The sequence below is a fragment of the Muntiacus reevesi genome, chromosome 12 (genome assembly GCF_963930625.1).
Source record: "Muntiacus reevesi chromosome 12, mMunRee1.1, whole genome shotgun sequence".
Taxonomy (NCBI): domain Eukaryota; kingdom Metazoa; phylum Chordata; class Mammalia; order Artiodactyla; family Cervidae; genus Muntiacus; species Muntiacus reevesi.
Genome location: NC_089260.1, coordinates 62,308,733 through 62,334,233, shown reverse-complemented (window position 1 = coordinate 62,334,233; position 25,501 = coordinate 62,308,733). Strand labels below are relative to the sequence as shown.

The following is a 25,501-nucleotide window of genomic DNA, read 5'->3' as shown; positions in this document are numbered from 1 at the left end:
CCAGGCAAGAACACCAGAGTAGGTTGCCATTTCCTTCTCCAGGGGGTTTTCCCAACCCAGGGATCGAACCCGCGTCATCTGCATTACAGGTAGACGCTTTACCTGTTGAGCCATCAGGGAAGCCCAACCAAACTTCATACCCATTATTAAGGACTGTGTTGTGTTTTCTCAAAATCCCTTTGTCAAAGCTGTAACCCCTGATGTGATTGTATTTGGAGACAGGGCTTTTAGGGAACTAATTAAGGTTAAACGAGGTCCTAAGGGTGGTGCCAACAAAGGTCCGTCTGGTCAAGGCTATGGTTTTTCCAGTGGTCATGTATGGATGTGACAGCTGGACTGTGAGGAAAGCTGAGCGCCAAAAAATTGATGCTTTTGAACTATGGTGTTGGAGAAGACTCTCGAAAGTCCCTTGGACTGCAAGGAGATCCAACCAGTCCATCCTAAAGGAGATCAGTCCTGGGTGTTCATTGGAAGAACTGTTGCTGAAGCTGAAACTCCAGTACTTTGGCCACCTCATGTGAAGAGCTGACTCATTGGAAAAGACCCTGATACTGGGAGGGATTGGGAGCAGGAGGAGAAGGGGACGACAGGGGATGAGATGGATGGCTGGATGGCATCACCTACTCGATGGGCATGAGCTTGAGTAAATTCCGGGAGTTGGTGATGGACAGGGAGGCCTGGCGTGCTGCGATTCATGGAGTCACAAAGAGTCGGACACGACTGAGCAACTGAACTGACTGACTGAAGGGTAGTGTCCTAAACTGATAGAACCAGTGACCTTACAAGAACAAGAAAACAACATATCTCCTCTCCTCTCTTTGTCTCTCTCCTCTTTGTATGTGGGTCTCTTTCACCCTCACACATATACACACAGACACACACACACACAAATGCACACACAAAGGAAAGGCTTGTGAGGACACAGCAAGAGGGTGGCCATCTACAAGCCAGGAAGATACGCCTCTCCAAAAACCAGCTCTGGTAGCACCTGATCATGGACCTCCAGCTTCTAGAACTGGAGAAAAGGAATGTTGTTTATGTCACCCAGTCTATAATACTTTGTTGTGGCAGCTCTTGGAGATTCCAACAACCCCTCAGAGTAAACGAGGATGCCTCACCGCAACAATGTATACCCTGATCAGGACTTTGACAGGGTGGTTGGGTGGAATCCCTTGCTGGATTCTCAGCTGCCCGCTGTCCTCGAAACTGGAATCCTCCAGGCTTTTGTAGATGCAGAAGGAGCCCTGGAACCACAAAGCACCACCCGTTGAAACAAGATGATGAATGCTCCACTGAAAACCATATAGGGCATAGCGCTGGGAATGAACCACACCGGACACAATAGGACTTGGGGTAGCTCTACCCTTGCCCCGGGTGTCCTTGGACAGTTCATAAAACCTGCCTGCATCTGCACTTCTTCACAGTACATCAGTGAATTGGTGTTGGTACAGCAACACCCTCCTCAGTGGGCTGTTACATGAGAAACAGGAATAGGAGCATCAGATGGGATCCTGAGTGCCTTTTACATGTGAGGTGCTGAGCTAGTATTTTCCCCCATCATCTCATTCCATTCCGACTGCAGTATTTCTATTTTTAGATGCTGCAATTGAGGCTCAGTGAGGTCAAGTACTGCTCAAGATCACGAAGCTAGTTGGTATCACAATGAAGATTTAAAATCCAGATTGGCAAGCTGCAATGCCCATGTGATTTCCAACACATCACTTTGAATATAAAGGGCCCAGGCATGCAGTAGGTTCATAGCTAGTGTCACCTATTACTTTGTGAGGCTGACATCATAGGTCTGCCAGATGAAGGGCTTGAGTGGTTTGATCAGTTTAATCAATCAGCTGGTAAGTTTGTGTCAATCATATGATTGGGAGGCCAGGGGTGGGGAAAGGAGAGTAAAACTCATTGATCTTTTTAGGTAATGATTCTGGTTTCTCATGTTCCACAGATTGAGCTCCAATCCACTTTACTGGCCACAAATAAAATACTTTAAAAGACTAGGGCTTGGTCTTGTGGAATTCTAGAAAGGGAGGGTCTTGCATAGAGATCAAGGATTTTCCTTACACACATTGCACACCACAGTCCCACAGAATTAAGTTATATCTGATATTTATAGACAGGAGAGCCAAATAAGAGTTAACTTTGGAACCTGCCTTAAACTTTCCTATGACTCGGTCTCCATCGAGGCCTTGGTCATCTTCCATAGACTTGCCTCTGAGCAGATCAAAGGTTTTCACCCAGTCTTCAAAATTGTTGAATTCACTCTCAAGATCCCCATCATATATCTTTAGGAAGAAGGGAGGAGACAGTGCTTACAGGAAGGAAAGCCCAGGATTGATTTAATGTAAAAATGTCAAGATTCTCCAAAACCAGTCTTCTTATAGACCCCTTGGAAAAATCTAAGAGGAACTGTTAATTTATCTTTAGCAAAATAAGAAATACGATTGACTTGACATTCCTAGAACCAGCTACCACTCTGAAATGTATAAAACATTTCTGATAAACTTTCAAATACTAAGAAGTATAGCTAAACCAAAGTTTTTTTTTAAAACGTAATATATAAGTATAAATGTAATATATAAGTATATGTGGCAAACCTTTTTATAGCTAATTGATGTCAATGATTGTCAGATACAGACTGCCATATTTTGAGGATATTCAAATTAAAAATTGTTCATTAAACATTTCATTCTTAATGCATATAAAGTGATGGAATATTTGCTTTTATATTTATAATACATATTTATTATATTTATAGTGTATATAATTATATTTATAATGCATATAGCCGTGAATTTTCCAAGTAGAAAATCACATGTATATTTTAGAAATGAAAAACTGAATTGAGTTTTTGGTTTAGTAATATAATTAGATCACTTCTTCAAATTTCCCATCAAAATAACTAAGCTAAATTCAGTATCTAGGTACATAATTTTCATACTCCCAATTTTCATATCCGTCAATTTGCCTCTAGCTAACAACCTCTGGCTAATGTTAGGATTGGTCTGATGGAGCTGACTTTAGTAAGAGCTAAAACTCTTGCTATTTCGAGTCTGTGCACATCTGCATGATGATGTCAAGCCCCAGGAAGCAATCCCAGGGGAACTCACACACTGTAAATTACGTTGCTGGATCCAGGCTAGCCAAGATAAATAAATTATGCCCCTTCTCAATATGGGCATGCAGAAAACGGAAAAGAACAAGCTCTACTGTCTTGGCTTGCAAGCTCGTCAGTTTGTTGCTTTGAATCAGAGATGATAACAAAGACAAAGCAAGTTAGTTCAGACTAAGGCATTCCGAAGTTGGCTGAAGGACTAAAAGAACCCCCCTCTGAGTTTCCCACCCTAACCATGGCCAAGAAGGCTGTGTCCACACACCTGCAAGACGGCCAGGTTGGGCATTTCATCTTCTTTGGGTTTTTTCTTGAGTATTTTGTCTTTCTTCTTCTTCGGGCTGTCTATATTTACCACTACCTCATCTGGTTTCGCCTCTGTGGATATTTAGCGGAAATGGTTAGACTTCTTGTGGCTGTTAAGATGAGAAGAGACAAGGTCAAGCTCCTCTTTTCCTTTGCTCTGGCATGTGTCATGACCCTTCTTTTAAAAAAGGAATAGAGAGACTCCCCTGGTGGCCCAGTGGTTAAGCAGGGGGCACAGGTTCCACCCCTGATTGTGGAACTAAGATCTCCCCATGTTCTGTGGCACAGTGAAAAAAGAGAAGAAGAAAAAGAAGAAGAAACTGTAACATTTCGTTGCAGGATTTCTGCCCTGAGTCCTTCAGACCATGCACTGCAGGAGCGGAGGAGATTGCACTCAAGTAGCAGGGTGATGTCAGCAGATGCCTGGGGCTAGCAATGTGCCGGCCTTCCTGCCATATGCAAGAACTCATTACACTAGGCACAAAGAGGGTGAGTAATTTGCCCAGTCACCCAGCTAGTAAAGAACAGACCCAGGATAAAGGGACACCCAAGCTTGAGATACATTCCCCCTCAGATCTCTTTAGGACTTTGAGAATTGTCTAGTTCAACAACCTCAGTCTCAGGACTTCTCTGGGTGGTCCAGTGGCTAAGACTGCTCTCCAGTGCAAGAGGCCTGGGTTTGATCCCTGGCTGGGGAACTAGATCCCGTATACTACAACTTAAAAAAATAGCCCACATGCCACAACAAAGACCAAAGATCCTGCATGCTGCAACTAAGACCTGGTGCAGCCTAATAAATAAATAAAAATAATAAATATTTTAAAAAGTCTTCAAACTCAAATAGATTAATAGTCTTACACAAAGTCACAACTGTATATTTTAAAAAGTCTTCAAACTCAAATAGATTAATAGTCTTACACAAAGTCACAACTGTACTTTGAGAGATTATTTGGTAGTTTTTTAGGAGCAGGTTCTGGAGAAAAACCACCTGAGACAGACTTCGAGCTCTGATATTTTCTAGCCATATAAACTTCAGCAAGTTACTCAACCTCTTTGTACTTCCGTTTTACTATCTATCTGCAAACCAAGATCCTATTGCTTATGTCCTGGGGCTGGTCTTAGAATTAAATAGGCTAATAGGAGTGGCCTGAGGAACTAAAATTGACTCTGGTCTTCTTACTTTTGTGTTACCTGAAACAGCACTTGGTGTTCCTATTGTTTTAGGCCCAGACCTACTGTTGGCTTACATCAAGTTTGTGGTCACTTCAAATCCCAGGGCTCTTTCATTTGAGCTTCTGCCAAACCAGCTCTATCCAATCCTTGTCAGCTGAGTTTTGGAACCTAAATCCAGGCCACCTCTATTAAAGTTTATCATGTTGGTTTTGGCTTGCGATCCCAGTTTGTTCCTATTTTTACTCTGCTGTTTCTACATAAAGACTTTAGGGTAGAGATTTGAGCCAACGGGTCGACTTCAGCACTGAACTGAACTCAGGAGGCCTGGGCTCCTGGGATCCGGTTCCTGACCAGCTCAAATCAGCTACACAACCTCTTTAAAGTGCTGTCATCTTCCTAGGATTATTTCCTCACTTGGGAAATGAGGGTGTTGGGCTCCAAGGTTGCTCTCATGGCTCCTGTTCTACCATTTTCTCACTCAAATGGCTTTGTGCTGCATTTACAAGTCCCCAGAACAGCCACTCACCTGTGTTGCTTTTTTGTTCCTTGGAATTGCTCTCCTTTTCCTTTGAGAAAAGAGGGAAACAAGATGATGACACTCACATCTCATTTATTAACCCAGACTGCTAACAGTTCTCATTGAATTATCTCAGCCCTCAGCATTTTAAAAGAATTTGCAAATGGTCCTTAGTAGCCCCCAAAGGAAGCCTCGCTGTAAAGGCCTAGGACTTAAGAGCAGGGAGACGCCCTGCCTTAGAGAAGAGGTGCCCACACATCCAGGACCAGGGCCACCAAGCTTGTTGACGTCCTTGTCCTCTAGATGCAGTCTCCTCTCAGCCACGGGAAGAGCAACCCCTCTCCCTGCTGTTCCTCCTCATCCCTGGAGCATCACCCCGATCTGCATCTGTGAGTTTCCCCACTGACAGTTTGGGTTGCTGGGTTTCTGCTGGGATTGCGGCGCTTAACAGAGAAAGAGGAAGGGGCCGCACACTCACCCAAGGTGCTAGTGCCCACTCCAGCGAAAGGGGGGAGGTTTAGAGGCAGGGACTAACATTTGGCTGGTTATTTATTTAACTGTATATCAATATTCATGGGTAGTCCTAGATGAAGAAACATGGCCCATGTGTCTTTCTGAGTTGTTTTTCTTAGGGTATATGCCCCATGGTGGGACTTCTGGGTCATATGGTAGTTGTATGTTTAGTTTTTTTAAGGAACCTCCATACCGTTGCAGCACTATTTACAATAGCCAGGACATGGCTAACTGCCCATCAACTGAAGAATCGATAGAGAAGAAAATGGTACATATATACAACGGGATATTACTCAGTCACAAAAAAGAATGAAATTGAGTCAGTAGAAGTGATGTGAGTGAACCTAGAATCTGTCATACAGATTGAAGTAAGTCAGAAAGAGAAAAACAATCATACATTAATATATATATTATGGGCTTCCCTGGTGGCTCAGATGGTAAAGAATCCGCCTGCAAAGCAGGAAGCCTGGGTTTGATCTCTGGATTAGGAAGATGCCCTGGAGAAGGGAATGGCTACCCACTCTAGTATTCTGGCCTGGAGATTTCCATGGGCTGTATAGTCCATGGGGTTGCAAAGAGTTGGACACACCTATATATATAAGACTTCCCGGCAGGCTCAGTGGTAAAGAGCCCTGCAAATGCAGGAGATGCAGGTTTGGTCCCTGGGTTGGGAAGATCCCCTGAAGAAGGAAATGGCAACCCACTCCAGTATTCTTGCCTGGGAAAACCCATGGACAGAGGACTCCGGTGGGCTATAGTCCATAGGGTCGCAAGAGTTGGACAAGACTTAATGACAAAACAACATCAACCCATACAAATGGAATCTAGAAAAACGGTACTGATGAGCCTATTTGAAGGGCAGGAATACAGAAAATGGACTTGTAGACACGGTGCAGGAAGTTGGCGGGGGGCGGGGGGTACGATCTGAGAGAGTAGCATTAACACCTGTACACTACCACACGTAAAACAGAGCTAGCTAGCAGGAAGCCGCTGAGCAACACAGGGAGCTCCGCTTGGTCCTTTGTGATGGCTACAGGGGTGGGATGGGGAGGGTGGGAGGGAGGTTCAAGAGGGAGGGAATATATGCATACATATAGCTGATTAAGCAAGTTTGAGCAAGCTCCGGGAGATGGTGAAGGACAGCGAAGCCTGGGGTGCTGCAGTCCGCGGGGTTGCAGAGTCGGATGTGACTGAGCGACTGAATGAGAACAGCATAGCTGACTGACGCTGCTGCAGAGCAGAAACTAAAACTGTGTTGTAAAGCAATTATACTCTAAAAAAATGGGAAAAAAAGAAATACAGTCTTTCCAAATAAAGAATCAGAGGAGTTCCTGTTTAATAGAATATGATGAAAACATCAGAATAACTTTCTTTTCCATTTTTACTCAAGGATGAGAAGTCTTAGCAAATTCAGCCACTGAGCTTTTGCCTAAGTCTCCAGACCCACTCCCTACTGGTTCTCTGACTTTATAACTCAATTCCTTTCTTATTCCAGGTGCATGAGGCTCTGCTGATTATTGCCATTTGCTAAGGCCAGGACCCCAGCCTTTACTTTGATAGTTTCCCCTATGAACTTAGACTCCAGCTGGAGAATGTTTTAACTCGGGTGTCTCCAGGTGAACCTGAAGCCCCCTTCACTGATGCCCACCTGTCTAGAGACCCCATTTCTCCTGGCTGAACCTCCCTGAGGTGGGCAGATTCTCTGGATGCCAAGATAGACATCACATCCTGCCAGCATTTACAGCAGAGCCTGTGTCCTAGGGCCAGCTCCAGCCAGACAGTAAGGAGTTTGCAGTTCTAGACCCTGGTCCTTCCAGGCTTGTACCCTTCAGCAGTTAACGGAACCACACCCTAGTAGAGCCTACCTAGAGTGGAACTGAAAAGAGGGACTAATGCAGGATTTTAGAGGGGGGTGGCAAAGGGTGTTGTGTGTTTATTGAGGCACGTGACTCTCACCGCCAAGAAAGAACCCACCTTCTGTGCTTTCTTCAGGGAGGCATAGTATTTTGACCACCAGTCAATGACATTTTCAGCCGATTCATCAGCGATGGTCCTCTTTCTCCTTTTAGTAGACTTCCGAGAAGGTTTCCTGGGGTCCTGTCAAGGAATGAGGGATGGATTATTAGTTTGGTGGCAAGAATCCACGTGCTGGTGGCTGAGCAGTTTACTAAGGAAGAGGATGCATGGGTACCCTCAGGAGATGGATGGAGGTGTCAGCAGGTTTTATGATTACAGCTCCCTGTTCCCCCTTAATAAATAAAAGTTTAATAATCTGTCATCCATTCATTTGGCATTTATTGAGTAGTTATGAGATATATATCATGGTTGATATGGGAATCTAAGGGTTAGACACAATCCCCACCTTTGAGAAGTTTTGACTTGAGTGGAAGAGACAAGCAAGCTACATGATACAACGTGGTACAGTAGAAAGCAAATGAACTTCTAAACACAATATAAACAAAAATAGAAATTTTGTGATTCTTGGTTTCCTCAGCTAGGAACAATGATACCTGCTCGCTTCACTGTCATGAGGATTAAGTGGCCTAATGTAGATAATCCCCCTTTAGCATCATATCTGATCAGAACTGGTGCAAATAAATGACACTGACAACACAAGTGACTGAGAGATGGAGAGGCAGTGTGATGTGTAGACGGCAGAAAGTGGGCATTTAGGGAGAAGACAGCTAGTTGTGTCAATGCAGATTCATCATGACATTGTATACATCATTTGTTTGCTCTCATCTCCTGGCTACCTACAATGTGCCAGGCATCCTATCTGGTACAGTGGATCCAAAGATATAGATATATATATTTAAAATTTATTTATTTTTCATTGAAAGATAATTGCTTTAAAGAATTTTGTTGTTTTCTGTCAAACCTCAACATGATAGAGATATTTTTAAAAATCATCTTAGAACTGGTGAAACCCACAGTTTTATGGTGGTAAAAACACCTCAACTGAGATTTGTAACACCAAGCGGCAGGTACAGTGCTGGTGGGACAGAGAGAAACCTGTGGGTTGTCAGAGGGTCACACTGAGCCTGGATAAGATGGGAAGAGCCCGAGAAAACATCATCTATCTCACTCTGCCTCTTATTTCAGCTTTTACCATTTGCTGGGTAGGCCCTCTCTTAGGACTTTCTCAAAACTGTGTTCTTCTTTGAGTAAATTGGTAGGTACACAAGGATTTTGCATTCAAAATTATGACTTAAAATATTACTCCTGCCTCCGTTTTATGGTCTTGTATACTTATCCATCTCCCCTTACAGAATCTCAGCCAACTGAAGATAAGTCTCATTTCTATTTAGAATCCAGAAGACACATCTTTTTGGTCCCATGAGATGTTATACAAAGTAGGTTGTAGGTTCAAAATATTTGTGGAATAAGCCTAGATAAGAAAATCATTTTCTTTCCAAGCCAATGGGTAGAGAAGTATTTCTGTTCAATTAAATACGATGTCACATGTGACTAACACTTTAATTCCATATACACTGACTTATCTGATTCTATGGCAATGCCATGAAGTGGGTATCAGTGTCTCCATTTTACAGATGAAGAAACTAAGGCTCAGAAATGTGAAGTTGCTTGCTGTGGTCACACAACTAATAGATGGGAGGATTAGTATCTAGAACCTTGTCAGCAAACTCTAATGTGCCTTGTAAATATGAAGACGGATGACATTCTGACCTTAGCTTTTCCATCTTTTGGTGGCTCCTGGGATGCAGGTTTGTGTTCTGGCTCCAGCATAGGGGATGAGTCAGGGATGTCAATCAGGCTGACTGCCTGAACCTGGGCTGAGTCAGGTACCACTGTGGGAGGCAGCTCAATATCCACAAGGACATGATCTTTTGGTTGCTCCTGAGCAGAGCTGAGGGTCTCAGAGGGCTCAGTGACAACTGATGAATCTGAAATATCTGAAATGAAAGGACATTGGATCAGGCAACTGGGCTACAATCAATACAGGGTGATCATTTCAAGGACCCAGTACTGACAATCAGACAGTTCAGTATTCAAATATGACAAGTTCCTAACAACTCTGAGCCTCACTTTCCCATATTTATAAAAGGACTGTAAACATATTCATGTCTTTGGGCAATAAATGAGATCACGATGTAATGTGTCTGGGGCATAACTGGTCATCAACAAATGATTGTACTATTATTGATCCCTCAGAGTAATTTTAAATAACCGTGGTTGTAGGAGTCATGTATATCAAGATTTAGTGGGCAGGTCTTCTGTGTTGATTGCCCTTTTCCACTGTGTTAACCAGGGGAAACCTTAGAAACTTCAGAGGTCTGTGAACTCCCAAAGTGTTGGCAGAACTCTGGCCACAGAAGTCCATGTGCATAATAGGGAACCTGATATAGACTGGTGTTTACTTGAATAGACTGGCATAGACTAGTGTAGACTGATGTAAGCCAGTACTGCTCTCTGGAGCACACTCTGGAAGTACTTAATAAAATTACATGTATTCATCTCCTGGGAGCCAGTAATCTCACTCTTACACAGGACTCTCCCTCAGTGAATACACACAGGATGTTCATCACAACATTGCAGAAGTGGGGGAGCTGGAGGCAGCCCAGTGGTCCAATATGAGGGGATAATGAAACCATTGTAGGGTAGCTGCCCAGATCGGGGTAACAAGTGAAAGTAACCATAGCAACATGGATAGATCTTAAAACATAGCTTTGAGGGATGAAAGTGGAAAACCAAGTGAATATTATAGTATCATATAATATATGTTAATTAATTAGATTTAAATTTTACAAGTGTCAACAGTGGGGGGCATGCAGTGGGGAGGAGACTAGGAATAAAGCATGCAGGAGCCGGTGAATGTAATGAGACAGCAGTCTTGCAGAGACAAGTGATGACTATACAGCAAGAACCACGTCACCCAATGAACTCGACCCTGCACCTGGATCCCAAACAGAATAAGTTCCAATATCATCGAGCAAAGAAAATGTCAGGGAGTAGGGGCAGGAGGGAGGAGGAAATGGCAACGCACTCCAGTCTTCCTGCCTGGAAAACCCCATGGACAGAGGAGCCTGGCGGGCTACAGTCCACGGGGTCGCAGAGTTGCACATGACTGAAGTGCCTTAGCACTCACACAAGCAGGGGCAGAAGTGAGCTCCAGTCACAAAGAACCCTTCTTAGAAGAGGTGACTCTGATGTCAGACTTCAGGTCAGACCTTGGCAGCTAAGAAGCAAAGGGGACCACCAGAGCAAATTCTTCAGAAAGATCCATTGGACCTTGGGGCATTTGTTTTGTGCTGGGGTCCCGAGTGGGTAGCTGCGGGTATCACCACTTTGTAGCCTGCAGCTCCAAGATCTAGAATCTCCCTACCTTTCTCAGCTTGGGCTCTGTCCACCTGTGAGGGGAGGCTGAGGGGCCCCCCGGATTTGCACAAAAACTGCTTCAAGCAGTTGACGGTATAAGTGCCCACCAGGGTGCTCCTCCCGAAGGCTCTCCAGTCCACCACGCAGATGCTCAGGGGCGGGTGCAGAAGCTCGTTCTCAGGCAGTTCCTGCAGGGAGAGATGAGGATGAAGTGGGGTGCAACCTGAGCTGAGCTGACCTGTCTGGGAGTGGGACCAAAGCCAACCAGGCACCCATCCTTCCTCTGAGCCCGCCTTGCCCTATCCCTCCGGGCCATGCCTGCAGCTGGCCAGAGTCTGAAGCGCTGTCTTCTCAAGTCAGGCAGTCATTATGCAACATATAAGAGATGGCACTAACAATTCAACCCACAAATAAATTGCAAAAATCACACACTCCCCAAGTCTCTATGGCAGTCGTCTTCAATCCTCTTATTTCATCATTATCTATCCAAACTCTCATCTCAGAGAAACACGGATCCACGATATAAAACAGATGAGAGTTGAGCCACTTAAGATGGAACTGAGGGGCCAGAGCCCCATTCGTCTCTTTACCCTGGTGACCTCCCCCACCCCGGGCTCAACACAGCCTGGTGTGGAAGGTTCGCAAACACAGTACACATTCTTTAACTCCAGTCATGACTCAGATAGTAAAGAATCTGCCTGTAACGCAGGAGACCTGGGTTCGATCCCCGGGTCAAGAAGATCCCTTGGAGAAGGGAATAGCTACCTACTCCAGTATTCTTTCCTAGAGAATCCCATGGACAGAGGAGCCTGGTGGGCTACAGTCCATGGCGTTGCAGAGTCAGATATGATCGAGTGACTAATACTTGGCTGATAGAAAATCTGTGTCTATTGGAGCTGACTGGGTTGGACAAAGCAAACCTTGACTTCACAGTTAGTTCCAAATCAGAGCATGAAACAGTACTGAAATAAACAAAAAGCACAGGTATCAAATATCACTTTAGAAGCGTAAGTTCAAATGCAAACTGCTGAGATGCTATGTACAAATATTTTTTAAAACATTTGACCATAAGTTTTGTGACAGTATCTTCCAGGCCAGTGGTTCTCAAATGTCAGTGTGTATCAGAGTCTCCTACAGAGCTTGTTAAACCAGAGGTGTCTGGGCCCCAGCTCACCCCTAACAGACTGATCCAGTAGTCCTGGGGCAGGACCTGAGAATCTGCATTTATAATAAGTTCCTGGGTAATGGTGATGAGTTGGGGGCCACACTTTGGGAACCACACTTTGATTTACTAAATGATCTATACCTGGAAGCTTTAAAGACAAAACAACAACAACAAAAGTCTGTCTTAGATGATTCTGACATTCCAGCTTTTCACTGAATTAAACTGTTCTTTCTTGTGAGTAGTGGACACCTGAAACTAAAACATCCCCACAAATTCATGAGGGAGTGAGTTGCATGTTAGGGAATGAAGGGAATGAGCATGCAGAGGCCTGGGGGTAGGAGGGGGGGACCCGCACCACTTCGAAAGCATCTGCCTGGACGTTGAAGTTTGGGTTGTTCTTGTAGCTCTGGATCACACAAGACTTGACGCCGCGTCCCCCACACTCGATGAGGACCTGGGGACGATCCACCGAGAGAAGCTGCACCTTCTTCATTTCTCGGACTCCCCAGAAGAGAACCTGAATAGAGAACAGGTAGTACTGTCACTCAATGGCCCGGGCAGGAGCCAGCAGGTGTGGCTCAGGGGTAGGAACATCAGGTGCCCCAGCCCGGGAACCTCCTCCAGGAAGGGATGTTGTGGCTCCTCGAGGGCTCCCTCTGAGCAGCTGTGTCTCCCCCGGACCCCACCAGTCCCCTCACACAACACAGCCATGATCGCAATGCACCAGTGCCCTTAGACCCAAAGAACAGTCCAATCCTTCCCAGCCCCCTTACCTCCACGCGGTATTTGCTCAGCACTGGCCGGATGCTGGCAGGAACAGGGTAGATCTGGGTGACATCAGGTGGGTCGAAGGGAGGGAGCCCTTGCAGCCCAGACATGGGGACCTAACACACAGATCAAGGCTGGTTAGAAATCAGGAGAGGCAAGGAAAATGAAGGCTGCCACACAATCTCACCTCATGGGAAAGACCGCCACTGTTTTAACAAAAGGAATGTTTCCGGCTTAAAATGTAAATCAAGACGATGCAATTTTATCACAGTTTCTTAATTGACAAACACATTCATTCGTGAGGGTAATCCAACATGTAGTGAGCACTTACAATGCGTCAGGAGTTAATAGGTTCATAAGCTTTCAGTGAGTTCACAGTAGAGAGGGGAGGGAAAAAAGACAAGTAGATTGAGCCTCACAATCTCACCAAATGGCATGGGAACACCAGCTGTGGAATGGCAGAGGGACTCATAGGATTCCAACCTCTGAAACTTCACTATGCACCACAGGAGATTCAGTCAACCACACAGACAGTACGTTGCAAGCAATGAAACAGAAAATGAAGTCTTTTAAAGGCAGACCTCTGGGATGAAGGGTGTCATTTCCTGTGTCTTTGGAGTGAATGAAACTGCAGGAAGGCAATCACTGTGCTTTACTGAACTCTCACACAAAGGAATTAGAAAGTCTCCTAGGAAAGGGCCTTCTCCCTGGGTGAGCCACCGTGCATTACCTTCAAGACCCAGCTCAGCACACATATCTTTTAAGAAGCTGCCGCTGATTTGGTCCCAGCCACTGGGGCTTCCCAGGTGGCATTCATGGTAAAGAACCTGCCTGCCAATGCAGGAGACCTAAGAGACGCGGGTTTGATCCCTGGGTCAGGAAGATCCCCTGGAGTAGGAAATGGCAACCCACTCCAGTATTCTTGTCTGGAGAATCCGATGAACAGAGGAGCCTGGCGGGCTACAGTCCATAGGGTCACTAAGCATCGGACAGGACTGAAGTGACCTAGCACACAGCATGCACACACTGAGCCATTCTCCTCTGCAGTCCTTGGCACACAGCGTGTTTTCTCAGGAGGCTCAGTGCAGACTTTAGTGGACTGAATCCAGAAACCAGGGTCTGCTGTGTGACCCTGCATGAGTACTTGTCCTTCCCTGGGCCTCAGATACTGGACCAGAGGACCCATGCTTTGGAGCTGGGAGTTTTCCTCATGGGGGAGTTTGTCTAATTTGGCCAAGAGGAAGCCTTTGTTTACCGCATTTCCTTCTCAGACCCTCAAGTGATGTTCCAACTCAATGGATTCTTGATAAATGTTTATTGGCTGACTGACACATTAGCTCCGTATGCTCAAAAAAGTCTAATTGCTCATCAAAACCTGCAAAGTACAAACATATCACCATTTCTTTTTTGCAGACATAGTCTAGCTGGGAACAGCAGATGTGGTTCAGTTAATTAGAAAGAAGCCCGGAAAAAGAAGACAGCAGTCACTGTGAATGCCAAATAGACTCAAGATAATGAAGCTACAGAATGAGCCAGACCAGAAAAAGAAGCTGGGAAAAGATGAGGTGAACACTGCCTGGTGGTGAGCTATCCAGGCTGCAAAACATCACCTCTCTGAGAAAGCTAATTTCCCCTGTGGTTTCAAAGATAAAGCCACAGAACAGCTGTGATGGTGGCATAGGATGGTGCTGCTACATGCGCTTTAAAAAGTGCCATGTGTCTGTTCATCTTGGGGCTGCTGGGATGTCGACCTGGGAAATGCCCTAAAGAAGCTCATTCCAGAAGCACCTCAAAGATGCCCCTGAGAGTTTAAGCTGCCCTGGTGACACAGGTTTGATCCCTGGGTCAGGAAGATACCCTGGAGAAGGGAATGGCAACCCACTTCAGTATTTTTGCCTGGAGAATCCCATGGACATAGGAGCCTGGCAGTGTATAGTTCATGGGGCCTTAAAGAGTCAGACATGACTGAGCGACTAAAACTTTGAAGGATCCCACAGCATGGTAGAGGTTGAATGACTTTACTTTCAGCTTTTTCAGAGTGAAATGGGTTGGCTGTGGGCCTATAAAACCACATAGTACAGTTACTCAGCAGGGTATGCTAAAGAATTGTTATGAAGGCAAAGTACGAAGGATCAGGATAAGTTGGTCCAAAAGCCAGACTGCTGTAATATCCCAGGACATATCTAACATAACGGGACCTCGAAGGAGTTCCAGCGGCAGGACAGGACAGGGGACCCAGGCACAGACTTTAAGGGGGTGCCACACTTGGAGTCACGTAGGACCCTAGTCTCAGTTCCTGCCCATCTGAAAAGTCACGGATGCTCAGAAGCCTTGCTCCTTTCTCTGTCTCCGCCAGCCCATTATCCACACCTCCATTATCTCTTGTTCAGTATACTAGGTGGATACCAGTCTTGCACTTCATCACTTCTTAGCTGTGGAATTTGAAATAGTCACACAGTGTCACTGAGTCTCAGTTCTGTCATATGTAAAGATAATGATATCTGATTCATGAGTTGCTGTGAAGAATGGATGAGGCAGCAGGCAAAGCACTTGGCAACGCTCTCTGCCTCATAGTAAGTTCCCTAGGAATAAGAGTAAACTGGAAATTGACAGAACTTTGCAATGATTAAGGCTCAGCTTTCAATCATCTTAGTCTCCAGTGGGACACAGGTGTTCAAGGACTGCTAGTTCCTGAAACTATCCCAGAAGCATATTTAAATCTGCTTTCAGGTCTTGACTTAAGTGCCACTCTCTCAGGGAGCCTTCCCTGGATGCCTAAAGTGTAAACTCTGCCCCCTCCCACAACACCCACATCTGCTTCATATTTCACGCACTTTCCCTTTCTCTTCAGCATTTACCACACAGCTGCTATGTTACAATTTACATAGTATTGTCCGTTAGCTTCCCTTCCCTAGAAAACAAGTCCCATGAGGTCAGGGAGTTCGTTTTATTCACTGATGAATTCTTAGGAACGTTCTGGGACAAAATAGACACGCGATAATATTTATATTATTCATGCACGAGTGAATGCATGAAGTAGATCTTGCCTTCAAAAAACTACAGATTAAGGGAGACAAGCCTATAAACAATGGACTTTATCAAAGCCTGGATTAAACAGAAAAAGAGGCAAAGTGACATCAGTTGGAAGAGAAGAAAACATTTGACTGAGGTGGGGGAGCAGGAAAGCTTCCTGGAGGAGGCCACTCTGGTCCTGAACGGTGGTGGTGACCAGTTTCCTAAATAGTAAGTAGAGTGCAGGGGTCAGGATGGGCAGAGTAGGGAGACATTTCGGAACAGGATGACAGTGCAGCTAGAAACAGAGGAGGATGTTTGTGCGGTGAGGTCTGAGAATTCAGAATAGTCTGCTGTAAAGAGGCCACAGTATGTGCAGAGTAACTGTGCTGACATGTGAGACTGAAAAAGTAGTCTGAAGATAAATTAATTTGGGGAGAGCTTAAATGCCAAGCTATGGACATCTGACATTCTCCTAGGAGCTACATTTTCTTTTCATGAAATATTAACAGTTATCATGCAATATATATATATATATATATATGTATATGTATATGTGTATATATATATATATATATATATATATATATTTGTACTCAAAATCATTGGGGAAATGTTGAATTTCAAAAAAGAATTTCAAAAGTTTTTTCATAGCTGACTTCTCAGAGTCTTTACTATGATAATGGGCACTTCAAGGCCCCAAGAGGGATTTATAATACAATGAAAAATTTCTCAAACTTTCTTTTAACTGTAGATCCTCTGGAGGAGGGCATGGCAACCCACTGTAGTATTCTTGCCTGGAGAATCCCATGGACAGAGGAGCCTGGCAGGCTAGGGTCCATAGGATCACAAAGAGTTGGACATGACTGAAGCAACTTAGCAGCAGCAGCAGAGGAACTCATGTTCCGAAAATACAGATCTCAGGAAAGTTTCTTGGAGGCGAGAAGCAGACAGACATTGGTCATTTCTTACGAGGAGAGTAGTATAGGGAATTGTCTTCTGGAAGGAACGTGGAGAACTGAGTGAACAAGAAAAGAGGAGTAGGTTAGCAGACCAGGAAAGAGGCAGGTGGAACAATCCTGATGAAAACGAGGGTCTATGGGAACCAGGGACAATCATCTGGCTAGAACAATTGGCCTAGCCATGGATATAGACCCAGAGTGAGGAACTACATTTGAGTCTGAATTCTCAAGGCAGAGAGTCTGGGAGAATAGGGTGGGAGGGGGGAGTGGGCCAGGACTGGGAGGACAGGCGGCAGCTAGCTGGGTAGGGGAGGAAAATGGAGATAAGGAATTCAGTCTGGAGCATAGAACTCAGGTACCAAACCCTTCTTCTGAGACAGGGCAGTGTTTCAGCAATGGAGAAGGAGAGGCTGAAGGTAAACCACTCACAGACGCTGAGAGCCACAAGTGACAATGAAGGAATTTTCCAGCTCCTGCCTGCTCAGCTTGTATGAGATCCACCCTCTGAGACAGTTGTATTGATGATCAAATTACTTTTTGTGCAAGAAATCAGCTGAGAGGAAGTCCTAATGAAACCCTAATGAATTGTGTCACTTAGGTTGCTTGCCTCTCACAAGGCTGCCTCCATCTACCCTGCTGTCAGGAAGCAGTAGGATCTTGCACTAGTCCACCCGGCTCATCACGGAGGGAGGGAGGGAAGATCAGAGGTGGGACCATGGCGCTGGGAGAATGCCCAGCCTTCAGAGAGCCTGTTGGGATATGCTGGTCCAGCCCTCACTGATGGATTAGGGCAGCAGTCCCCAACATTTTTGGCACAAAGGACTGGTTTTGTTGTGGAAGACAACTTTTTCATGGATGGGGGGAGTGGTATGGGGATGATTCAAGTGCATTACTTTCACTGTGCACTTTATTTCTAATCTAATGCCACTGCTGATCTGACAGGAGGTACTAGTCTACGGTCTGGAAGATTGGGGACCCCTAGATTAAGGGATATCCTTCAGGATGATTTGTGCAGTGAAAAGAGCAGTTGACTGAATCCAATCTAGCCAGACTTGAACCTCAGCTTTCTGCATGTAAAATGAGAGCATTATACTAGAGCTGGTTTACTCACATCAGTCCTTCTTCTACCACTTAAAAAGCAGAGACATCACTTGGCTGACAAAGATCTGTATAGTCAAAGATACAGTTTTTCTAGTAGTCATGGACAGATGTGAGAGGTGGACCATAAAGAAGGCTGAGCTCCAAAGAATTGATGCTTTCAAATTATGGTACTGGAGAAGACTCTCAAGAGTCCCTTGGACTGCAAGGAGATCAAACCACTCAATTCTAAAGGAAATCAACCCTGAATATTCATTGGAAGGACTGATGCTGAAGCTGAAGCTCCAATACTTTGGCCACTTGATGCGAAGAGTCAACTCATTGGGAAATACCGTGATGCTGGGAAAGATTGAGGGCAGGAAAAGAAGAGGGTGACAGAGGATGAGATGGCTAGATAGCATCACTGACTCAATGGACATGAATCTGAGAAAACTCCAGGAGATAGTGGAGGACAGAGAAGCCTGGCATGCTGCAGTCTATGGGGTTGCAAAGAGTCGGACATGACTTAGTGACTAAACAACAACAACAGCTACCACTTTTATCATTTGTGCTATTATTTAGTAAACATTTTCATTAGATATCATTTCATTTTCAGAAAAGAAACTTCGGGTTGCTAAGTAAAACAAAAGCCACTGGTCATCAATGGAAAGTAACTTTAAAAAGAAAACCAGTGAAAACAAAACAATGCTTTTGGAATATGTCATGTGTAGCATTTCTTAAACTTTCTTTTCACTCTGTCTGGAGGGGCTTGTGTTCCAACAAGTAGACTCAGAGAAATGTTCCTGTAGATAATATTGATGTTTTATTAGAGGCATTGAAACTGAAGCCTGTGCTTCCTTAAAAAGGAAGGTTGCAAGTTTAAAGAGGGATTATACACAGATGGGCATGAGACTTTCTTCTAAAAGTAGTTAGAAGGATCAAAACAGGCAAAATTCCATTTGCAACAACATGGATGGACCTTGAGAACACAATGTTAAGTGAGGTAAGACAAAGACAAATACATATGACATCACTTACATGTGGAATCTAAAAAGTAAAAAACCCACATAAACAAAGAGTAGATTGGTAGATTGACAGGGGTGGGGAGGTGGGGAACATGAGCAAGGGTGATCAAAGGGCACAAACTTGTAGTTGGAAGATGAGTAAGTTCTGGGGATCGAATGCACAGCGTGGTGACTATGGTTACAATACTGGGCTGTACTCTTGAAAATTGCTATGAGAGCAGATCTTAAAAGTTCTCTTTCTCTCACTCTCTCTCATACACACAGACACACACACACACATACAAGGTTAACTACGTGAAGTGATGGCTGTCTTCATTAACCTTATTGTGGTAATCATTTTGCAATACATACATATATCAAATTACCATATTGTCTACCTTAAACTTACACGAAGTTATATGTCAATTATATCATAAAACCTGGGGGGAAAAAAAATCAAAACTCCACCAATATCAACATTACTTAATACTTTACCCGACTGTGGCCTAAAATCACTCATGGACAGCCTAAAATCACCTGGACCCTCACTTGAGAAAAGACTGGACCAGCTGGTTTTGAAAGTCACTCTTTCAGTGCTAACAGTTCACATTTCTATGCAGCACACATCTATCGCTGAGAGCTGGTTCTATTAAACTTTCACCTGATTGGGCATCCTGGAATCCTAGGACCTAAGATTTGTAAGGCAAAGATTTCACCAGTCCTCTTCTCCTCCCCTTCTAGACTACAGTCGCCGCAGAACTGAAGCCGATGCCTGGGTTTCTGCTACTCTGCCCCTTTAAGAGCTCATCCTGCTTCAGTTCCCCTGAGAGACAGATTGTTCTTTCTCCAAGGCAGCCACTCCAGCATTAAAAAGTTCATCCTTAAATGGAGCAAAAATCAGACCACAATCAAAGTCTGATTAGCTGTACTTCAGAGCTCATCTCTAGTAGTCTTAGGCAACTCCCAAGCTGCACACATGGGCAGTTTGGATTTGAGTACAAGTGTGTCTAACCCAGTAGCTGTTCCCTTCCTCTTATACGCTCCAGTCTCTCCAGCTCTTGGGGAAATTGGTGTACCTGGATTCTAGGCTCCAACCTGCCATGTCAGCTAGGCCATTGCCTTTCTATCCAGCTCAGTATCTTCACCTGAAATAGATGGGACTAGAATAGGTCTGTCTAGTCAAAGCTATGGTTTTTCCAGTGGTCGTGTATGGATGTGAGAGTTGGACTATAAAGAAAGCTGAGCGCTGAAGAATTGATGCTTTTGAACTGTGGTGTTGGAGAAGACTCTTGAGAGTCCCTTGGACTGCAAGGAGATCCAACCAGTCCATCCTAAAGGAGATCAGTCCTGAATATTCATTGGAAGGACTGATGCTAAAGCTGAAACTCCAATACTTTGGCCACCTGTGATGCGAATAACTGAGTCATTAAAAAAGACCCTGATAGTGGGAAAGATTGAAGGCAAGAGAAGAAGGGGATGACAGAGGATGAGATGATTGGATGGCATCACTGACTCAATGGACATGAGTTTGAGTAAACTCTGGGAGCTGGTGGTGGACAGGGAGGCCTAGTATGCTGCAGTCCATGGGGTCACAAAGAGTTGGACATGACTGAGCAACTGAACTGAAATATCCTGCTTTACTATTCCATGGTATAATAATATTAATAATAATAAAATAGGTAGCATTTGTTGCATGTTGATTCCACGCCAGGCACTTTGGGGACATTAATTATCATCTCCAGTTTTGCAGGTTAAACAGAGAGAGACTAAGTGGCTTACCCAAGGTCGCACACTAGTAAGTGATGGGAACAAGATCCATACCCATGGGATCCACCTCTAACACCCTCCCTTTTACTCACTTGCTGTGTCTTAGGATTGCTTGCTTCCTAGTTTCTGTACCAGGTGAGATCTTGCTAAAACTGGGATTTCTGGAAAACGGGCTTTCCTAGAGAGAGACTGATCTGATCCAAAGGGCAGGTGCCATCTGCCCCCAGTGAATGGGATGGTCAGGGAGAGAAACCTCTCTGATGCAGGCCCACTGGGTCATTCCTTCCCAGGTCATCTCTCTGTCCCATTTGGTCCTTGATGATTCAACCAGACTCAGCATCCCTCCCCAAGTATCCTGCCTTTGCTTTCTGAGAAGTTCTTCCTAGATGTATGTTCATAAATTCCCCAGAGTCTTAGTAGGACAGATTAAGAACTCGGGGTCTTTGGGAAACTTTGCAATACAGTGTAAGGAGCAGAAGGCCTTAAAGGTCTTAAGTTCAGCTCTCAGTTCAACTACCGACTAGCGGCCTGATGAGGTAAGTCAGTCAATTACATTAATCCTCAGTTTACCATCTGTAAAATGGGAATCATAATGCCTACCTCATCAGGATTGAGGGAGATTTCAGTGTGATGAGAGGGATGTGAGGCAGCAACCACAACACGGGGCACGTGGGAGTGTCCACAAACGTTTGCTCCCTTCCCCTTTCATATCCTCTCATGGTTTGTATGGAGCATAGGGCTGCTCAAGCTTTGCTGGCCAAATCCATAAGGACCTTTCATCCTGGGACTCTGACTTGCAGCACAGGGGCTCTGGGAATAGCTGGTCACCTGAGTTCTTAAATGGTATCTCCCAGATCCCCAGACGGAGCCATCTCCAGACACAGGACAGCAGGGAAGGACCAGGCACAGTGATGGACGTGCACCTCCCATGAGGCTGCTTCTCTGGCCAGGTAGACTAGATGGACGGCGAGTGCAGATGTCACATCTGGTTCACTTACCTGCAGGAGTTCAAATACAGCAAGGAGGTCCCCTCCAGAGAGGTTCCCACAAAAGATGGGATGATAGCACAGCTGGGGGGGCTCATAGTCCTGGTCAGCTAGCTTCACCACAGGAGCAGCCACAGTGGCACCCAAATATTCTGGCTTCCCCTAAGGCAGAAAAGATAAGAGTTTTGGTCCCAAGTGGTCACCTACCTGGTGCCTTGGTGTGATTTTGCAATTAATCTTCACAAAACTGTCAGCCTCATGTCTCCCTTCTACTACTGTCTACATGTCTCAGTGTCTTTGGCTAAGCCCCTCTAGTCCTTTTCCATAGGCTCGGGGAGCAGTGGAATCAATGTGGGTTCCCAGGGCAAACTCTAAGGTCATCTCAAGGGCTTCCTGGCTCAAGACCATCTTGGGGGTTATCTCTTTTCTCAGTGTGTTGAGCTCAGTAGAATGAAGATAATCATCCAGGGTAAACTTGAAAGGGAAAAGGAAAATAAAATGGCAGCACACATTCTGAAAGATCTCCAGGGCAGAGCACCATTGTGGTCGAGAAAACAAGTTTGGAGTCCAGGCAAACATGAGTTGGAGACTCCAAATCTACTACTTTCTAGATCTCTAGTCTTGGACCATTTACTCAACCATTTTGATCCTCATGCTTAAAAAGGGGTTACAAGTACATTGTTTTGAGAGCAAAAGGAGGGTACTGTGCATGTTCCCTGCACACAATATCACCTAAGGGGTGGGCAGACCACCTAAGGACAGCCTTAGCCTCTCCCCATATAAGGAACAAGTTTGCTCCTCCTTCTCGGGGAGCAAGTCAGCAAGGGAACCTGTTGACTCCAACTCCCCCACTGCTGCAGCAGGGGCCCCAGCAAAGCCTTGCCTGAATTTCTTTTTTAAAAAAAGTTACATTGTTTACAGGGCCATGACAATTAATGCAATGATGGATGTGCTTTGCACAACAGCTGGTAAACAGTAGGTGCTCAGTGGCAATCCACTCCAGTATTCTTGCCTGGAGAATCCCCATGGACAGAGGAGCCTGGCGGGCTACAGTCCACGGGGTCACAAAGAGCTGCACACCGCTGAGCGACCAAGCGCAGCACACACATAGTAATATGATGGTGATTAAGATCAGCATGTTTAAGTAATAGAGCAATTCTGCCCAATTGTTCTTGGTAGTAAAAGAATATTAGAATGACTTTGTATGTAAGTTTCTTGAAGAAACTTGATGGTATATCTCTTGCCTTTTCCTAGTGCCTGCTCCCAGTTCTGGCTCCACCCCAAGAAGCCTGGGACTGGAGCAAGGGGCTGCTTTGATGTTTATCTCAAGAGCTGCTGTGATGTAAGCCTCAGGCAGGCAGGCAGGATTACCTATTTTATTCACTGCTATGTCCCCTTGGCACAGGGCAGGCACTCATCCAAGCTCTTGTTGATCCAAGAGTGAAAGAGCTTTCACTCTTGGATAAATGACCTCCAAGTCCAAGGAGAGTGCCCATATTCTCTTTGGCTGAGGCTGGGTTTTAACACCTGTGCTGCTTCAGTGCCTTTGGACTCATGAACCAGCATTTGCATTTCTGGCTATAAAAGGAAGCTTGGTGAGGGGGGAAAACAAGCAAAGGAAGCTGCCTGCTGATATCCAGTGGTACCATCAGACCTGTTCCAGGGATGAATGGAGTTAGGGCAGCTGGATATGAAATGAATGATCTGCTGCATAATTATTTTTGTCCATAACCCTAGCTCAGAAAAATTAACTTAAAACGAGCCCTGGAAACAAAAGAGTAAACATAAACTCAAGCAACCTGCGTGCCAAACTCATTTCTTACAGAGCCGGCAGACTTGAATGAGGGCACAGGCACTGAGTAATGAGGGAAAGCTTGAGACTGGAAGCCGGGCCCTGCGGAGTCAGAATCTAAAATTTGATTATCACCATGGGATTGTGATGGCTGCAGCCCACGGGTGTGAACAGAATCTTTTGCACGTCAACACATATCTCAAGGAAAAAAGTGCAAAAAATGTTCATATTTTCTTTCTCTCCTACATTTTCTTTTCCTTTAGATGTGAGAATGTAGGCTTGCTTTTCTGAATAGTTTGGTTAGGGGTGGGGCCCAGGAAGGCAGTCGATGAATGGAGATCTAGAAGAGGGTCTGAAAATCAAACAGACAAAGGGAAATCCACTGTAGTTCAATAGGTGGGTCTCAGTTTTTAATGATGACTGATTGCTGCTGTATATATTTGTGTGTGCATGTGTGTGTGTGTACGCATGTGATAAGTTGTGGCCAACTCTTTGCAACCCGGTGGACTGTAGCCTGTCAGACTCCTCTCTCTGCCCATGGAATTTTCCAGGCAAGAATACTGGAGTGGGTTGCCATTTCCTCCTCCAGGGGAGCTTTCTGACCCAGGGGTTTAACCTGCACTTCCTGTGTCTCCTGCATTGGCAGGCGGATTCTTTACTGATGAGCAACATGGGCAGACTTTGATTGTTGTTATTGGTTGTCAAATAAAAATACTTAAGATTGGAATCATGTTGTTATGGACTCTTTTGAAAAGGTACCTATTTTGTGACCTTCTTTACAGAAAGTCTATATTCTACAGCAGCAGAACACACATCTACTGGAATGGGTTGCATGCCCTCCTCCAGAGGATCTTCCTGACCCAGGGATTGAATCCACGTCTCCTGAGGCTCCTGCATTGTAGGAGGATTCTTTATCACTGATCCACTGGGGAAGCCCATAAATATACCACATACCCAAATTTACAGATGGGGGAACAGACTCCAGAGAGTGACAAGGAGAAGCTGAATATGTATGTCTAAAGGGAGACAGTCACAATGGCCACTCCACTTGTGCAGGAAAGTGTGGACACAGGAGGCTAAATTCAAGTTCCGGCTGTGCTTCCAGCCAGCTGTGACCTTGAACAAGGCATTTGACCTTTCTGGGCTTCTGTTTCCTCTTCTCCAAAGCCAGAAGGGGCTTCATGCTCTCCAGTTCTCCCATCCTAATTTCCTCCTGACCTTGGATGAAGGTCAGAGCTACCAGGTTGCTTTGAGGAGGTGAAGAGGCCTTAGGAAGGTCTCTTGCAACAACTCTTATACTTATTTGTGCTTCTGCAATCTCCAGAGGAGGTAAAGACATTAAAGAAAACATTAAAACAAGTCTTTGCCTTTCCCTTTAGACTTCTTAGTTTAAAAAAGAAAAAGATTAAAAAAAAAAAAAAGAAGAAAGAAAAAGATTGGTTTCAGTGATTTAAAAAAAATCCTCCAGTAAGCTTTTGAATCTGCCCAGCATTTCAGAACACAGACATCTTTGGAGAGGAAGCAGTCTGGCTAACATCATAACAGAAATGAGATGGAGACAAACGCATTGTTTCAGGGCTTGGAAGCAACAACCAAAAAAAGAAGATCCAGTTACAAGGCTGAATCGGTGACAATACATCCATTTGCTTCCAGCCAGGGAGATCGGTAAAGACCTTCTGTTTTCAAAAGCCATGGACTTTTTTTTACGAGCATATAGAGCTCATTGAGGGCTGGGAACAACCGTGAGTTGCCTTAATAATTATATTCCTAAAGAAGTGAATGTTGATTGAACTTTTGTGAATCAGATCCTATTTTAATTGCAATCTAAAGGGTAATCTAAGCCAAAAAAAAAAAAAAAAACACCTTTAGTAAAACAAATGATCACTATTTCCCTAGTTCTGTAAAATCAGTGTTTTTCCCAGGTGAGGACTGCATTCAAGCACCATCCCAGGCAGGTTAAAGAAAGGAAGGTGACTGAAAACAGAGTGTTTCTGGTGAAGCCCA

The 25,501-nt window shown here is 44.8% G+C and overlaps 1 protein-coding gene across 1 annotated transcript in view; it reads right to left on the bottom strand.

Moving 5' to 3' along the window:
• Positions 1-25,501, bottom strand: part of FER1L6 (fer-1 like family member 6) — a 128,202-nt gene that overhangs the window by 36,064 nt on the left and 66,637 nt on the right. Inside the window, exons 22-31 of the mRNA XM_065902806.1 lie at positions 21,718-21,867; positions 12,903-13,013; positions 12,485-12,646; positions 10,972-11,152; positions 9,315-9,541; positions 7,602-7,724; positions 5,124-5,163; positions 3,384-3,496; positions 2,160-2,291; positions 1,119-1,244 (exon numbers count right to left, since the gene is read on the bottom strand). Coding sequence (XP_065758878.1) covers positions 1,119-1,244; positions 2,160-2,291; positions 3,384-3,496; positions 5,124-5,163; positions 7,602-7,724; positions 9,315-9,541; positions 10,972-11,152; positions 12,485-12,646; positions 12,903-13,013; positions 21,718-21,867 — 1,365 coding nt within the window. The remainder of the gene's footprint in view (positions 1-1,118; positions 1,245-2,159; positions 2,292-3,383; positions 3,497-5,123; positions 5,164-7,601; positions 7,725-9,314; positions 9,542-10,971; positions 11,153-12,484; positions 12,647-12,902; positions 13,014-21,717; positions 21,868-25,501) is intronic.